This window comes from Pinus tabuliformis, chromosome 5_1, assembly GCF_031772625.1.
Source record: "Pinus tabuliformis cultivar Carrire ecotype Pingquan chromosome 5_1, CPIR1, whole genome shotgun sequence".
Taxonomy (NCBI): domain Eukaryota; kingdom Viridiplantae; phylum Streptophyta; class Pinopsida; order Pinales; family Pinaceae; genus Pinus; species Pinus tabuliformis.
This window is the reverse complement of record NC_142305.1, coordinates 129547128-129561879: the sequence shown is the minus strand read 5'-3', so window position 1 is coordinate 129561879 and position 14752 is coordinate 129547128. Positions and strand designations below refer to the sequence as shown.

At 38.1% G+C, this 14752-nt stretch overlaps 1 protein-coding gene across 1 annotated transcript in view; it reads left to right on the top strand.

The window, feature by feature from the left end:
• LOC149163761 (apyrase 2-like) overlaps positions 1-14752 on the top strand; it is a 122076-nt gene that overhangs the window by 47708 nt on the left and 59616 nt on the right. The window contains exon 4 of the mRNA XM_089431852.1: positions 723-815. Coding sequence (XP_089287978.1) covers positions 723-815 — 93 coding nt within the window. The remainder of the gene's footprint in view (positions 1-722; positions 816-14752) is intronic.

The following is a 14752-nucleotide window of genomic DNA, read 5'->3' as shown; positions in this document are numbered from 1 at the left end:
AGGTATTCCCCCCAACAACCACCTCCTTTGTCACAGTTTGAACAGCGAAATTATTTGACAGACCATTTCCTTCCTCTAAACATGAACAATAGTCTTCTGTGTTAGCAATTTTTCGCATAGCATAGAAAACTCTCGAGATGGACCCCCATTGCCCCTAACACCTTCATTTACCAAAACTTTTGTAAGTTCGTTAGCCCCTGTGCCACTCCCCATGGTTCCTAGATCTGGCATATTCTGATGTCTACCTCCATTGGATAAGATTTTGAGACATTAACTAGGATAAGGTGAGTAGCCTAGCTCCTCCACTTTCGGCCCTATGCTATCCAAAGCCCCAAATCTCCATGAATCCCCTTCAAGTGCCATCCAGATGATTTCGTGAAACCAGGCAGGTACATTGATACTTATGGTATATCATGTTTGACAGTCGGTTTCATTGCAATACTTGTACTTAATATTGGAGTTTGCCTAGCTGCATCTGGAATGCTACACTAACTTTTAAAATGCTTGTATTTTTATGTCAGTCCTCTTTCTTGCTTACCTTCTTTATTGCTCTTCATTTGGCAGGTGGACTTTTTTGTGATCTTGTGATTATCCACTAGTATTTTATTTTTCTGAATAATTCTGTATACTATTGATTAGATCAAACTGGCATTGTGCCTTGTTAAATAATAGAAACTTGAATCAATGATAACTGATCCGGTTGAAAATTGTGGTTTCTGTAGGTGAAGGAATTTCTGGCTGGCAAAAGTTCTTTGAAGTTTAAATCAAAATGGGTTACTGTCTTGGATGGAGCTCAGGAAGGTTCATTTCAGTGGGTATACATATTGTTATAAACTTACTTGCTTCTGAGATAGGTTTTTAATTTCAGCTGGGTCATATTATATGTCATTAGTGCTTGCAACATATGGATTATATTTCTTTAAGTATCTACTTTCTATTAATGAACTAAACTATCTAGGAGTCTATCGTTAGCAGATTGAGATCACTACATGAATGGAAGCTTCCTCATCTTATTATGAGAAGGTAAGTATGGAAATTACTCTGAGACTACTTCACTAAGGAAATCTAGGTTCTTCTGTTCCTGTCTTCTATGTAAAACTCCATATGTATCACGGTGACTATTGCATGAGATTCCTGTCAAACTGCAAACATCAAGTTTATGGCATGTGTCATGTTACTGATCTTTTTAGCAAGGCCGCCAAGGTCCTGGCAGCTTTCACTAGATGGGCAACCGCAAGGAACGGACCCACTGTCACCCCGGTCCAAGCCCCTGCTATTTAGGTCCAACACCTCGTAAACAGCCAAGAGAGGAGTCCCTAAAGATCCCCCTAACAACTCCGGTTTATGTCTGAGACTCTGATGCCTTGTATGGACTCTGGAGTCATTGGGGTGGAGGTGTTCGTGAATTGTTTGCTGTCCTACGTAAAATTAGTAGCCAAAATACTTCAAAGATATAGTGTGTAAACTATTACTAGCCAAAATACTTCAAAGATGTAGCATGTAACCTATATGGATTTTGGTCCACTAGAACTACCCCAACCAAATATATGATTATCTATTAATTCTGAAGTCCGGTTAAGGAGCGTAAAAACATAGGGACAACAACCTATTTTGCTGCAACAGCCAATCTACTGTGTAAAAAACACCTCTCAGGAGTTGCCCTGGAGTGTAGAAGGGCTAAAGGGTGATTGTAGAGGCTTTGGGGCCCACACTTTATTAAATTTGGGCTGAAAAGACAATTTCCTGCTAGTTGGAAATTGATTTTCAGATTTCTGAGCTATGTTTAATAACTTAGAAACTTTCTAGAAAATTATTATGCAATTTTGTTGGCTTGAAAATAAATTTTATTTAACTCTAATGTGAAATTTTTTCTGATAAACAAGTGTAGAACTGAAAATTACAAGTTCTAGTGTAAGCTACTTACCAGTAGATCTGTAGAACTTGTTTCTGATTGCTGAAAATGCAGGTTCAGCAAGCAGAGCGCCCTCTTAACTTGGTAATCTGCAACTGGAAGGCTAGATACAAGTGTAAAATGCAAGAAATAGTAACTTGTATCTAAGTGGGGTCTAGATCTAACAATTTTATTAGTAATCTCCAACGAAAATCTTGCTGTAAATTGATGTGACACTAAAAATCGACAAGCAGAAATCTTACTCTAATGCAGAAAAGTAAAAAAAATGAAGGATTTTATATTTTTGGTTGTTGAGATTTTTACTTGTGCCTTGGAATCTCACCCTTTGTTGGAGTGTGAAGTAGATATCCCTTTAAGACAATGCCTAGTTTATGTCCAGAGAGTGGGCTTGGTCTTTGCGGAAGTCGCCCCCACTTAAGCTTAATTCACCTGGCAATCTTTGATTCTCCTTAGGAGCGACCCTCTTATGTGACGTCTCCAGCCTTTGCACTTTGTGTGCAGCAAGATACTCAGCCCTTGAGATAATAGATCCCTCTTTCAAAGCAGTTTATAACTCTCAGACTGATTTACCTGTAAAACCAAAACAAACAAGTGGAGAAACCTGTTAATTTAAACTCTTATCAATGCTTATTTAATTTTACTCAGCAATTTAACAATACCCAGAAAAATGTTTTTCCAAATAAAATTTAGAACTGCTGAAAACTAAATACGCTGTTAATTAACAGCTAAATTTACGGCGAAAATAAGATACGATAATATAATTTTATTGATGTCCAATGAATGACCATAAATAGGTCTATGGGACTGGAGGATATGATCTAGGATAGAATGAAATTAAATAAAAGAGGATACAATAATAGGATAGCCTCATAAACATGTATATAACCAGATCATGTAGAAGGCTAAGTGAATAAGTCTAGGGCTGGAGGTCGATGATGTCAAGAATGCTTGAGTTTGATAGCTGAAGACGAGGGGAGCGACAGTGACACTAGCTTGTTATCAGAGTCCCTTGGATCCAATAAGGAGTTTGGCTATATGATCAAGGGGGGTGTAGGAGTGACGATTACTCCTAATGTCTGAGGCCAAATTAAAGAAGCTTTGGATAAGTCTTTGGTTACGCCACTGAGGCTGGGAAGGACCCTGTCGGGAGATGGGGGGAGAGCCCTGTTCAGGGAACATTTGGTACTAAACCCTGTGACGCTCTAAGTGTGAGTGGACTGATGTGTTGTTTGGCACCTCCACAATGGTCTTGAGGGTATCGGTTGGCCTCCCAAAGGCGACGTTGAGAGGAGACCCAAGGTTTGACTACTTTACTATTTGGAAAATTTTGGAACTTAACTTGTCATTTGTTGCTCCAATCAGCTGGGTCAACTTGAAAGTATGATGTGATCGTTAGAATCGTCCCTGAGTGCGGCGGGGTATCTAAGATCTGTGTCTAAATATCTCCCTGATGAAGAGGGCTAGGCATCTCTGGTCAGGATACCAGAAGAAGGTAGAGAGGGATCCTCTAGACTCTCTATACAAGAAATGATATCGTCTTTAAATCTCATTGTATACAGGGCATCTTGGTCTCTGGTTGCTATAGGTGGCACAACTGGCAGATCTTGTCAGATTGTGGTATATAGTGATTTGTCTCCACCTGATGTTGATGGGACCCAACTCGAAGTTGCGATAGTGGGATATTGAGTGAGTGCATCCAATGTTTGCGAGTAGAAGGGGGGCAGACGATGAGGCCATCTTGCACATCCATAAAATGCTCTAGGTAGAAATACATCTTTGGGCAAAGGCTCACCAAGGGGAGTGTCCAAGTGACTTGAATGTATAATCTGTAGATATCCTCTTTGATGGTCTGATTTAGTTTCTACTGAGTCAGTAAGAGATGTGCTAGTTTGTCAAGGGAGAAACTAAATGGAGGAAGGCGCTCTAGGGAGATTGTCATCGATTGAAGGAGCTAGGATGCCTTTGGGAACCATCCATGAGTATGAATCAAGGGGTAATTCGAAGTGATGGCCTTCGAAAAGCAAAGTGCAAGAGAGGAATATGTCTCTCTCCCGGAAGCAGAGTCTCAATAAGCCTTGACTCTATGGAGGAAAGAGACCAAGCAGAAAAGGACCTCAAGGCAAAATCGGTGGACCCCAAACTCTACTTGAATAATGGGCTGCAGAATTGTGCGTTTGCAACAGATGATACGCCAGAGAAGTAGGGTTTGGATTGTCTCCATTGTGGTCCAATTTGATTGAGTAAATTGGATCCCCAAATCTCAGAACGATAGAGGATTGTGGGTTTGATAACGACCTCCATGAGATGGAGCTTGGATGAGAAGTTTAGGAACTATTCCTAGAAGCACTGTTGCTCGATGAGGGCTACAGAGCCATAGCCTTTACTGAGCTGTGTTTGGAGTGCCTACCACATACCAAATTTGGGCCCTGTGAATTGTACCTCCAAGTAGTGTAAGATGTGGTGATGCCAATCTTTTCCCTAAAATAGTAGATGTGTAGGTCTGCAATAGGGTTCTTCGAGGCATTGAAGATCAGAACCTTCGCTTTACCCAGGTTGACCTTCAATTGTCGAAGGTCACAAAAACTGGCCAACGTGTCAATCTGTTTCTGTAATCCTCGAGGAGTAGAGGCTAACAAGATCAAGTCATCAACGAAGAGGAGCAAGTAGATCAAAACATGGTGTAGTAGGCAACCGTCACTCTCTTGTATGTGCTCATGGAGAAAAGACTCGAGCTCATCCCTATAAATCCCAAAGAGAGTGAGAGAGAGGGGTCATCCATGCTGTTGTGAATCATGATTGCCATTAGACAAAAAACCCACATGTGTTAGTCAACAATTTCATCGCCAGAGATAAGGATCCATGATAGGCGGTTAGTCCATGTTGCGAAACACAGAGGGAGCATTGGTTTATCCATGTCCAACAATCTCCCTCCAGTGCAAGCCAGGTGTGGATCGAACTCGTGACCTACGCTCTGATACCACTTGTTGGGAATCACGATTTCCGTTAGAACAAAACCCACAGGTGTTAGTCAATGATTGCATCACCAAAGATAAGGATCCACGAGAGGCGATTAGTCCATGTCGCGAAACACATGGGGAGCGCTGGTTTATCCAATGTCCAACACTTGCTTCACCACAATGGTACTTTGAATGAAGTCTGAAAGACCATGGGCCGCCTTGAGATGCCCCAATGCTGACTCAAAGTCTCATGATAACAACTAAGTGGATCTCTGATAGATGCCAATGTTGTGGTGTCTCTGGAATAGTGCCTTAGAACTATGTCAAAAGCTTTTCGGAAATCAACAAAGCAACTGTAAATCCGCGAAGAGCAATGGCAGGCCTCCTTAATAATGCCTTTGAGGGGTGAAGATGTGATCAATCGTCTGTTAGTTTGGGCAGAAGCTTGCTTGTCCTCTAGCTTTGAGATGTCGATTCTCCAGTTCCTCAAAAATCCATTGGTGTAGAACTATGGCATAAAACTTGGAGAACGTGTGGCCCACCATAATAGTTCTATGGATCAACAATGCTTCTAGATTTGTGGATTGGATGGATGATGTGTCTTTTCCAAGAAGGCAGGAAGCCTAAAGAAACCACAATGGTTAAAAATATTTGCAATATATGACCCCAATGACTAGATGCCATGCTTGAGGAATTCGGCCAAAAAACCTTCCTCATCAACTGCTCTGTTGATACTCAAAGCTTTGGTTGCTCTCTTGATTGCTAATTCAAAGAAGAGGTAGGATAAGGTGGGAGGGGAGGGGAGGCGATATGGGTGGAGGGTTGTCCAAGGATGTTACAAAGGGAAGTGGTGTGGGAGAACATGGTATGGGGGTCAAGGCCAGGAGGGATGGCGTGATGTCTAGGAAAGAGGGCCTGCCAAATTGCTTTTAGGTAGTAGCAAAGAGATTCATAAGTTCCCATTTTTGTTGGGAGAGGAATGTTCATTTTTTGTGGTGAAGTAGTCTTTGCTAAGCTTTTCAAAGGCTAGGGGAGGAAAATGGGTCATGTGTGAGCGTGGGGTATAGATGCTTCTGGAAAGATTTGCACTCATCATCAAACCAACAGTTCTTGGGATAGGTATTGAGGGTAGTTTCTGGGTGAGACTTGCAAGTGGAATGGGGGTAGGAGTCAGGGGCTGCTTTCATGAGGGTTGTGGAAAGTGTGTCGTAATTAGATGTGGTTGTGTTTTTGGCTCTAAAGTCAGAGATGGAAGGGAGCAACGTCTTGAGGCGAGTATTGTATGCATGTTGCACACAATGTTTCCTTTGATGTCAAAGGGGATGTCCAAGGCAACAACAATATTGTTCATGGATCAAAGGAAGTAATATGATAGCTGGATCTCTTGCATGTCCTCATCAAGAGAAGTTAACGAGGTAAGAAGTTCATTGTGTTTTGATGAATTTATGTTGTCCTAATGAGCCTATGGTTGAATAACAATGTCATTCATGTATCGAAGGAAGCAACACAATAGCTAGATCTCTTGCATCCCCCCATTAAGAAAAGTCAAAGAGGAATGTAGTTTATTGAGTTTTTGACATCGTTATGATGTCCAAATGAGCCTATGGGCAACATGGTTGGGTAGTCCTCTCGATGACCTTTCCAATGGTATATCCCACTTTATAAAACTCCTTTGAGATGAGAAGATATGGCCATTTGAAAATCAACACTTGTAAGGGACCAAAACTATAGGGAAAAACACACCTACATCAAATTTGTTAAATAGTGCGCAATTTTCAAGCAGATGAATGACTCATTAATCAAATCCATGCTGGATGGCGACCAAACATGCACAAAGTTTAACATTGTTAACGATCGTGCACTTTTCCTCATATCATAAGTGCGCGATTATAGGAATATATATAAAAATATGAATGAGGGATGTATGCCAACATGCACACTAGTTAACTAGGAGCACCCTCACCACATTAGCCAGTGCAGTCACGACACGTGGCACAGTCCGATTGGTCAAACATGATGGCATAAGAGCTAGTTGTCATAGCACATGGCACAATTCGAGTGGTTAGGGATGATGACATAAGAGCTAGTCTTGTCATGACAAGTGGCGCAATTCGATTGGTAAAAAATGATGATGTTAGCAGGTGACATGGCTCTTCTAGGGCTTGTCACGCGGCAAGTATATATATATATATGTGTGTATATAACATAGTATTCAAAACTGGAACCAGTGGCCGGACCAGTGCACCTATCAAACCGTTTTTTGAATAAGAACTAGAAAAATTGAATTGGTCAGATCTTAATGAACTGGTCTTTAAAAAAATACATGAAATAATTAATTTTTAATGAAAAATCTATTTTTAAGATGTAAAACCATGATTCCAAACCAATAGAGATAATTTTGCAAAGTTTGCTACTCTATGTACCATGTAAAGGTGAATATATCAAAATGGCACTAAGTGCAATAGATATCAAAAACAAAATACATAATCAATGAAGCTGTAAATGGCCTCTAGAGTACAAAAGCAATGCTACAAGCTATGGGGCCATTGGCCTACTACAAGTCAACATATTAGTGATCAACATGATCACTCCTTGTCATGATCAAATTCATCACCACTACTAGACATTGGATCATCAACATGAGCTACATAAACATTATCTGGCTCAAAGTTTGAGAACTCCTCTGACTCCTATGAAACCTCAGTAGTAGTAGTAATAGTAGCAAAACTAGACACCAAAACTACAAATCATTGATCAACATGATCACTAATGAAACTCATCATTGATTCGACACCACTAGAAATGGTATCATCAACAAGTGCTACATAAACATCATCTAGCCCAAAATTTTCAGACTTGGATTGCTCAACCTTAATGTTGTAGAAATTGAAAAAGTTTAACATGCCTAACCAATGATTTTGGTTTGAGTGAAGGGTTCATCTCCTTAACCTTATAATATGGTAAAAAAAGCTTAGCATGCCTAACCAATTATTTTCCTTTGACTGAAGGGTCATGGCAGAGGTGTTCAACAATCAATACCACCAACATCAATGAAGTTCACCAATTAATGCCACCATGTTAGAAATACTTGTTGAAAATGTAACTAGTTTCGGTCTTTATAATTGTTGTTGTACTCATTTCAATATGTATCCTATGTAACAAACAATAGAAGAGAAGAACAAGTTATTATTATTAAATCATGGGTTTCATGCTCTTTATTGATGGTCTTCTAGGTAAAAGCATGATCTTCATGCTTCGAGGGCCTGTTAGGTCATAGGATTTATTGTCATGAGTCAAAGAAGTCAACATCATGTTTATAAGATCCTCTTGGGCAAAATGAATTATTTTTGAGTCTAGAATGTCCTAGAAACTCCAAAAGTACAAGTCGGCCTAGAGGAGGGAATTCAACCCCCTGTAAAGGCTATATAAAGGAGCAATTCGACCTCATTTGGGGCTTAGTCCGACACAAGTTCGATCTATCAAGAAGAAAGTTCGATTTGTAGTTGGGAAAAGCAGAAAAGGAGAGCGAAGGTTTAAGACGCAAGAAGAATCCAAGAAGGAAGAAAAAATCTTTGTTTTGGGCTCTATCTTTCTCACACATGCGAAGTTCTAGGGTTTTTGGTGCTGCAAAAGGAGGTTGAAGTTGCAGGAGGACGAGGTGTAGGAAGAATACCCTACCTTGACCTCGTTGACCTTGGGAGGAGTTGTCTTGCTCTAGGCAGGTCTTAGGAGGAGGATAGATTAGGGTTTCCTTAGTAGCTGCAAGTTCGAAATTGTAGGATCAAAGTAGCAGTACGAGTTGCAGTATTGATGCTGACAGGTCGAAGTTGCAGTATTGAAGCTGGTTAGTGCGAGATCAAGGAAAGACTTGTTGGAGGCCTGACTTGGTACTTGGAGAAGGACTTGGTATGGGGTTTGGATTTTTGTGTCTCATTTGAAGCATATTCTAAAAACAAGAGAAGAGTTTTTCGGGTTTTCCCCTTGGAGGGTTTTTGTCCTGGCTGAGAGAGCCTAATTTTTGTGTCTTCTATTGTTGTTTTGTTCTTGATATTTGTTTGATGAAAGGATCTAACTAAAGAACATAAAGAAGATTAATTAAGTTCACACGCAAATATTGAGGTTAAGGAAAACAAGAATTAATAAGTTGCCATATTGCACATTTTCCAACAATATTGAGTGGGGGGTGAATCAATATTTCATCCAATCATTAATTTTACCCGTTTAGAATTTGTTACAATCATGAAACATAAAGCATGCTAGGACACAAAATTTAAAAATGAAAGATCACTTATTATGAAGAAGTCATTGATTCCATTGAGAATGGTTAAACGAGGATGATCTAGGTAGAGGAAGGAAATTGAAGGAGATCAAATCGATGATCGCAACACCGATCCAACGACTTTGATAGAACAGGGTCACGAAAATAAGGAAGAGCAGGTCACAAAAATCAGTGGCATTCCAAATTTTCAAGATGAAAGTTATCCGAATTAGATAGAAAGTTGCATGTCGATCGCGTCAACATCAACATCGCATCCTACTGAGAGCAAGCGTAAAAGGCGAAAGAGAAGATGGGTTATGTGTCTTGAGGGTCTAAGACAAAGGTGTATTCCCTCTTTAAGTCCTGTAAATGAAAAATCACGTGTAAATTAAATCCCCATATTAAATCCCCTCATGTGTAAATTAATTAATTTTTTTGGCAAAATAAAATTAAATCCTAAGCCAGAAAATTAATTAATAAGAGTCAAATTAAATTGTCTTAGGAAAATAAATTCTCCAAATGGAAAAATTCGTGGGTCAAAAAAGAGTCATTTTTTATTGGTCTTCTACCAAGGGAATATTGTATTTTCAAGAAAATTTGGACCCGTGGACCTTGGTGGTTAAGTTAAAGTCAATTTTTTAGGAAATTAGCTAATTAAAATGGAATTAAATGATAAATTCGAAAATTCTTTGAAAATAAAAATTCAAGGGTCAAGATTAAAAGATCTTGAAGTGTTTATCAACGACCAAGATTATTTTGACAAGGACTAAGAAACAAGCCGCTATTTTTTCCATTTGGAGGATTTATTTATAAATAAGAGAGTCAGTTGAGTCTCTAGTCATCTTGATCTCTGGCTAGAATCGCTGCTAAAGCATTTTGTAAACTATTGTCCCGCTGAGAACTATTTTGTCTACTATAGTAAGACTGGGGTGCAACTCGAGGTGTTCTTGTCGCTGATCTGTGGTATGTATTGACTACAATATTTCTATGTGGTGCTTTATATTATTATTTTGAGAGAATACATAATGTGTGCAGGTACTCAATCATTGGTCTCCAAGTTCACAAACTGTGGGCAAGGGTTACTTTGCTTGGATCTGTAGTTTTTATATGGTGGATTGAATATTCACTTGGGCTATAGTGAGCATTAATTTTTCTGAAGCGTTTTAACCATTCCTTCAAAAAGAAATATTATAAAATTTATTTTCTCAAAATTTATTTAAAAACCCAGGTACAATTTGTAAAATAATTTTGTAATTTTAAGTGTAAACTTTTTTTTAACTTGGGTTGGGGTTTTAGATCTATTTTGTATATATTTGGGGTTTGCGTGTTTTTATTTTCATTTTTGCACGTTGTATCAAGGGATCAAGTGAGAGAAGAGCTAGATCTAGGCCCTTGAGGGTAAGATCTAGTCTCTAGACAATTTTGTAGGGACATTTACTGAAGATTTGATGGCAAAATTTAGATCCGGAAGAGATTTTTCTTTTCAAGACATGAGTTTTCAACTTTTGGCCTCCTCTTGCCATTTTAGCCCCCAATCTATCATTTCAGCCCTTTTATCCCTGCAAATTCACCTCCCTTAGCCTTGTTTTCCATTTTCTTGGCCTCTTTTGCCCTAATTTGATCTGAAACCCTAATTTGAAGTTTTAAGGTTAAATATTTGGCAGTTTTGCAGGATTATGGTCTCAAAATTCTTATTTTTCAAGCAATCAAGTGATCCCAAAGTTTCAACGATTTTCAAAGGTGGGATCTTCAAGGCCTTGGGCCTAGGGTTTGACCTCTAAACCCTTGTTTTCTGCAGTTTTATTATAGCAAGAAAATTACTAATAATTAGGCCCTAAAATCACAAACTAAATGGTCAAAGTCATTTAGAATTGCAAAATCTTTATTTTCACAAATTTTGGCCTTTTGGGTATTTGAGTTTTGGCCTAGATCTAACATTTAAGCTTACTAGATTTTTTTGCATAACTGAAATTTTCTGTAGATCTGAAATTTCTGAATCAAATACTTAACAAGGTCCAAACTGAATTTTTCAATTTTAGCAATTTTTTCTTTCTATTTTTGGAAATATTGGGCATCATCTTAAACTTGATTAGTTTGCTGATCCGTGGTTAAATCACTGTTGTAATAAACATATCAGTTCTAAAAATTGTTGAGTCTCTTTTAAAGCCCTAAAATTGAAATTTTCAAGTTCTAGTGTATTTTGCTATTCTTGGGCATATTGGTCATCTATTTTTGGCAGTTTTATCTTGTTGATATGTCTTTACTTACTGTTGCAAATCAAGAAATAAGATCTGAAATTTTACTGAATACATCATCTTAAAGTGATCTAAACAAAGCTAAATTACATTTGCTAGTCATTAGAATTTCAGTGTTTTTGTGTTGAGCAAGTTTCATCATTTGAAGTGGTTTATGCACTGTTATTACAACATTGATAAGATTTGAATTTTCTGAAGTAGTATTGCTGGTATAAACTGTCATAAATCTGTGATCAACATCTTGATTGACTATTTTAAGCATTTTGCATTTTGGGTTACGTGGTATCTTGTGGAATATTGTTGAAGTTTACACCTGTATCTCTAAGCATTTTATCTTGTCTAAGATTGCAATTCATTATTGTTAAGTACTCTTAAAAAGACTCTAAATAAGTACGTAAACAACTTAAAAAAATCTTAACTCAAGATAAATCTCATTCATAATCTCTTGCTTAAGCATACTAAATCTAGATTTGCATTAATAATTTACCTTCTAGCATAAGCTAGGTTGATAGAGATATAGGACAGCCCTTCTTATCTAGTTTGAGGGGCCTCGACAACTCTTCGGTGGTTAACACGGTGATATTGTAGTCGTCAGAGCCACAATCTCTGTAGCGCCGGATGCATCGGGTGATTGAAGCCTAACAAAAGGTATCGTTAATTAGGCCCTAGCCTGCTCCCTGTTAGCCTCCTTCCGACAACCTACCTTGGAGCCCAACTTCCAAATAGTTAAAAGAAGGTTACACTTAGACTAGGCATTTAAGTAAAATTTACCAAGATAACTGCATCTCACATAGGTCCTAGGATTTGCATATCATATAGGTTAGTCAATCATTCAAGCAACAAATGTCTTTAAGTATGGGGGATTTACGCAGTGCATTATATTAGATATCATTTTTGGGATTCAACTGCGTTAAGTAAGTCATTCAAACGTATGACCATTTCCATGAGAGGTAGTCGTAACTGACTAATTTCTCATGATTTTTGAATAGTTCACTTAGCACTCATTGCATCGGGTGATGCTCACAGGGGTGAAGAAGTGGGATTGAAACTAGTGAAATGTGGAGAACGAATCACATAGCATCAATCATCACTTCCGGGGCTTGCACCCGGTAACCAGGACTTCCCAGGAGGTCACCCATCCCAGAACTCCTCTGGCTCAAGCGCGCTTAACTGTGGAGTTTTTCCCCACAATCAAGCCCACTTAGCTTGCTACCCCATTTGCAAAACCTTAGCAACAAATGTCTTTCCGGTCATTTGGTTCCAATTCATAAGAAGCAAGAATTTGTGACACGATTAAGGCACTGTTCTCATAAATAGAAAATCTAATTTAATCAATAGTCTTGCTTAATTTCAAACAAGTGGTTAGGCCACTCATTCGTGTCTCCCAATTAAGTTGATTCTCAACTTGCTTTCCTTCACTTCATTCCATAGGGACTACCCCCCATAGCCTACTGTTGGGAGATAGCTAGAACGGAGTGGGTGGGGATTAGAGTGACAATTCCCTGTCTTGAGCGTTGTCGCAATGCCTATGCAATCTGGGTGACAACATGTCCTTCATCCTAAATAAAAACAAGAAGTTCTTGACATTTTCCTACAAAAAAATAACGCTACATGATGCTACATTGAGGCCAGATTCAATAACACCAAAAGACATAAAAGATATCTCAAAAGTAATTCTTCAAGAAAACCAGAAGTCAATGCAAACTATGCAGAAGGAAGTTGAAAAGATTATTGCGGAGAAAAACAAAGAAGTTCCTCGCCTTAGGGACCATAGCAAGAAATTACTAATGCAAAATAAGAAACTTGAAAATGATAAAAAAACATTGAAAAATAAATTAGAAGAACTTATCACTTAGGAAGTATCGAAGTCTTTGGATGTAACAGTGCAAGTTGAAGAAAAAGGAACGAATACCGATCCATTCAATACTACAACTCAAGAAGATAACAAATCAATTGAAGTAAAAACACATTTAGATGTTGCAGTCCAGACAATGAAAAATCCAAGTGAATATTCTATAACCAACTCAACAACATCAGTACTTGAAGTAAATCAGGGAATTTCCACACACATGATAAAGGAAAATCAAATCACAAGAGCTCCTTATTGACATCCGAATCACAAAAGTAGGCATCTCAATCAGTCTACGTATTTGTGGCACTCATAACAGAAACAACAAACTTATGTTCCAAAGAATACTGATGTTGGCAAAATTTGGTCTTACGATAACAACTTATTCCAACTACCAAATAATTGCAAAGTTCCACAAAAGATCGATTTTGGGTGGTTAGATCATTTCATAGTACAACAATTTTTTACCACACTCAGAAGTTCATATCATTTTATATCATTGAAGATGACAGTTCCAAGACGAGAAGACATTTGAGACAAAAAAAGTTCAAGCCTTTTCATTAATACAAAGCTTTTCTAAAAGGGAAGGCAATGTTATGAATGTGATTAATTAATAATTAAATAGTTAACAATGATTATTAATTGAAGAGGTATGTCTCAAAAGACATGACTGTTCATGACGCAATATCCACCTAGGTATATATATGGGACCCTTAGTTGTACAATCTCATATCTCTTGTATTCAAGCATTCTTTTATAAATATTATTTGTCCCATGATGGATATTCTTATATTTCAGATATTCTGATTATTCTGCCGCGTATACGAACTTTGTTTGTTACAGTGTCCACTTTTAATGTCTTTTTTCTTCTTCTTATTTGTTATAGATGTTTGGTGGTGAAATTATGGTTCAATCACACTATTTTTATAGATATTTTCCATTTAGGTCCTTAGTCAAATCTGTAGTGCTTTAGGATGCAAAGTCAATTGGACTGTATCTGAAAAATGACACTAAAAGAAGCACAATAAGTTAGAAATTCAACTAAGCGATTATAGTTCTCATAATTTATGACCCTTTACTATTTTATGACCTTAAAGACTTGTGAAAATTATTACGACTGACTAATAGTTTGGAAGTTCCAACACCTTAATGATTTGTTTTATGTCCACTACAATCTCTGAATATGGGTGAGGCAGCTGGAGAAAATACATGATGTGGATTGCATTTCCTTGAACAATATTAACATACTGATTGAGTGTAGGATGACGTCCAAGGCACCTATTATGGAGGAAGCAATTGAGTGGTTAGAGGAGGAGGAGCAACAAGAAGTACAAAGGGCGGGAAGGAGCAACAAACATGGGGGGGCAAAGGAACACTTTGATAGTACAGAGGGTGATGTGGCAACAATGGCACCACTTTTTGCATAGATTGATAGAGCTACATCCACCAATTGATATTAGATAGATGATGTAGGACCTTGTAGTGGAAAATAAGCCTTGACCTTTTCATGTAAAAGAGAGA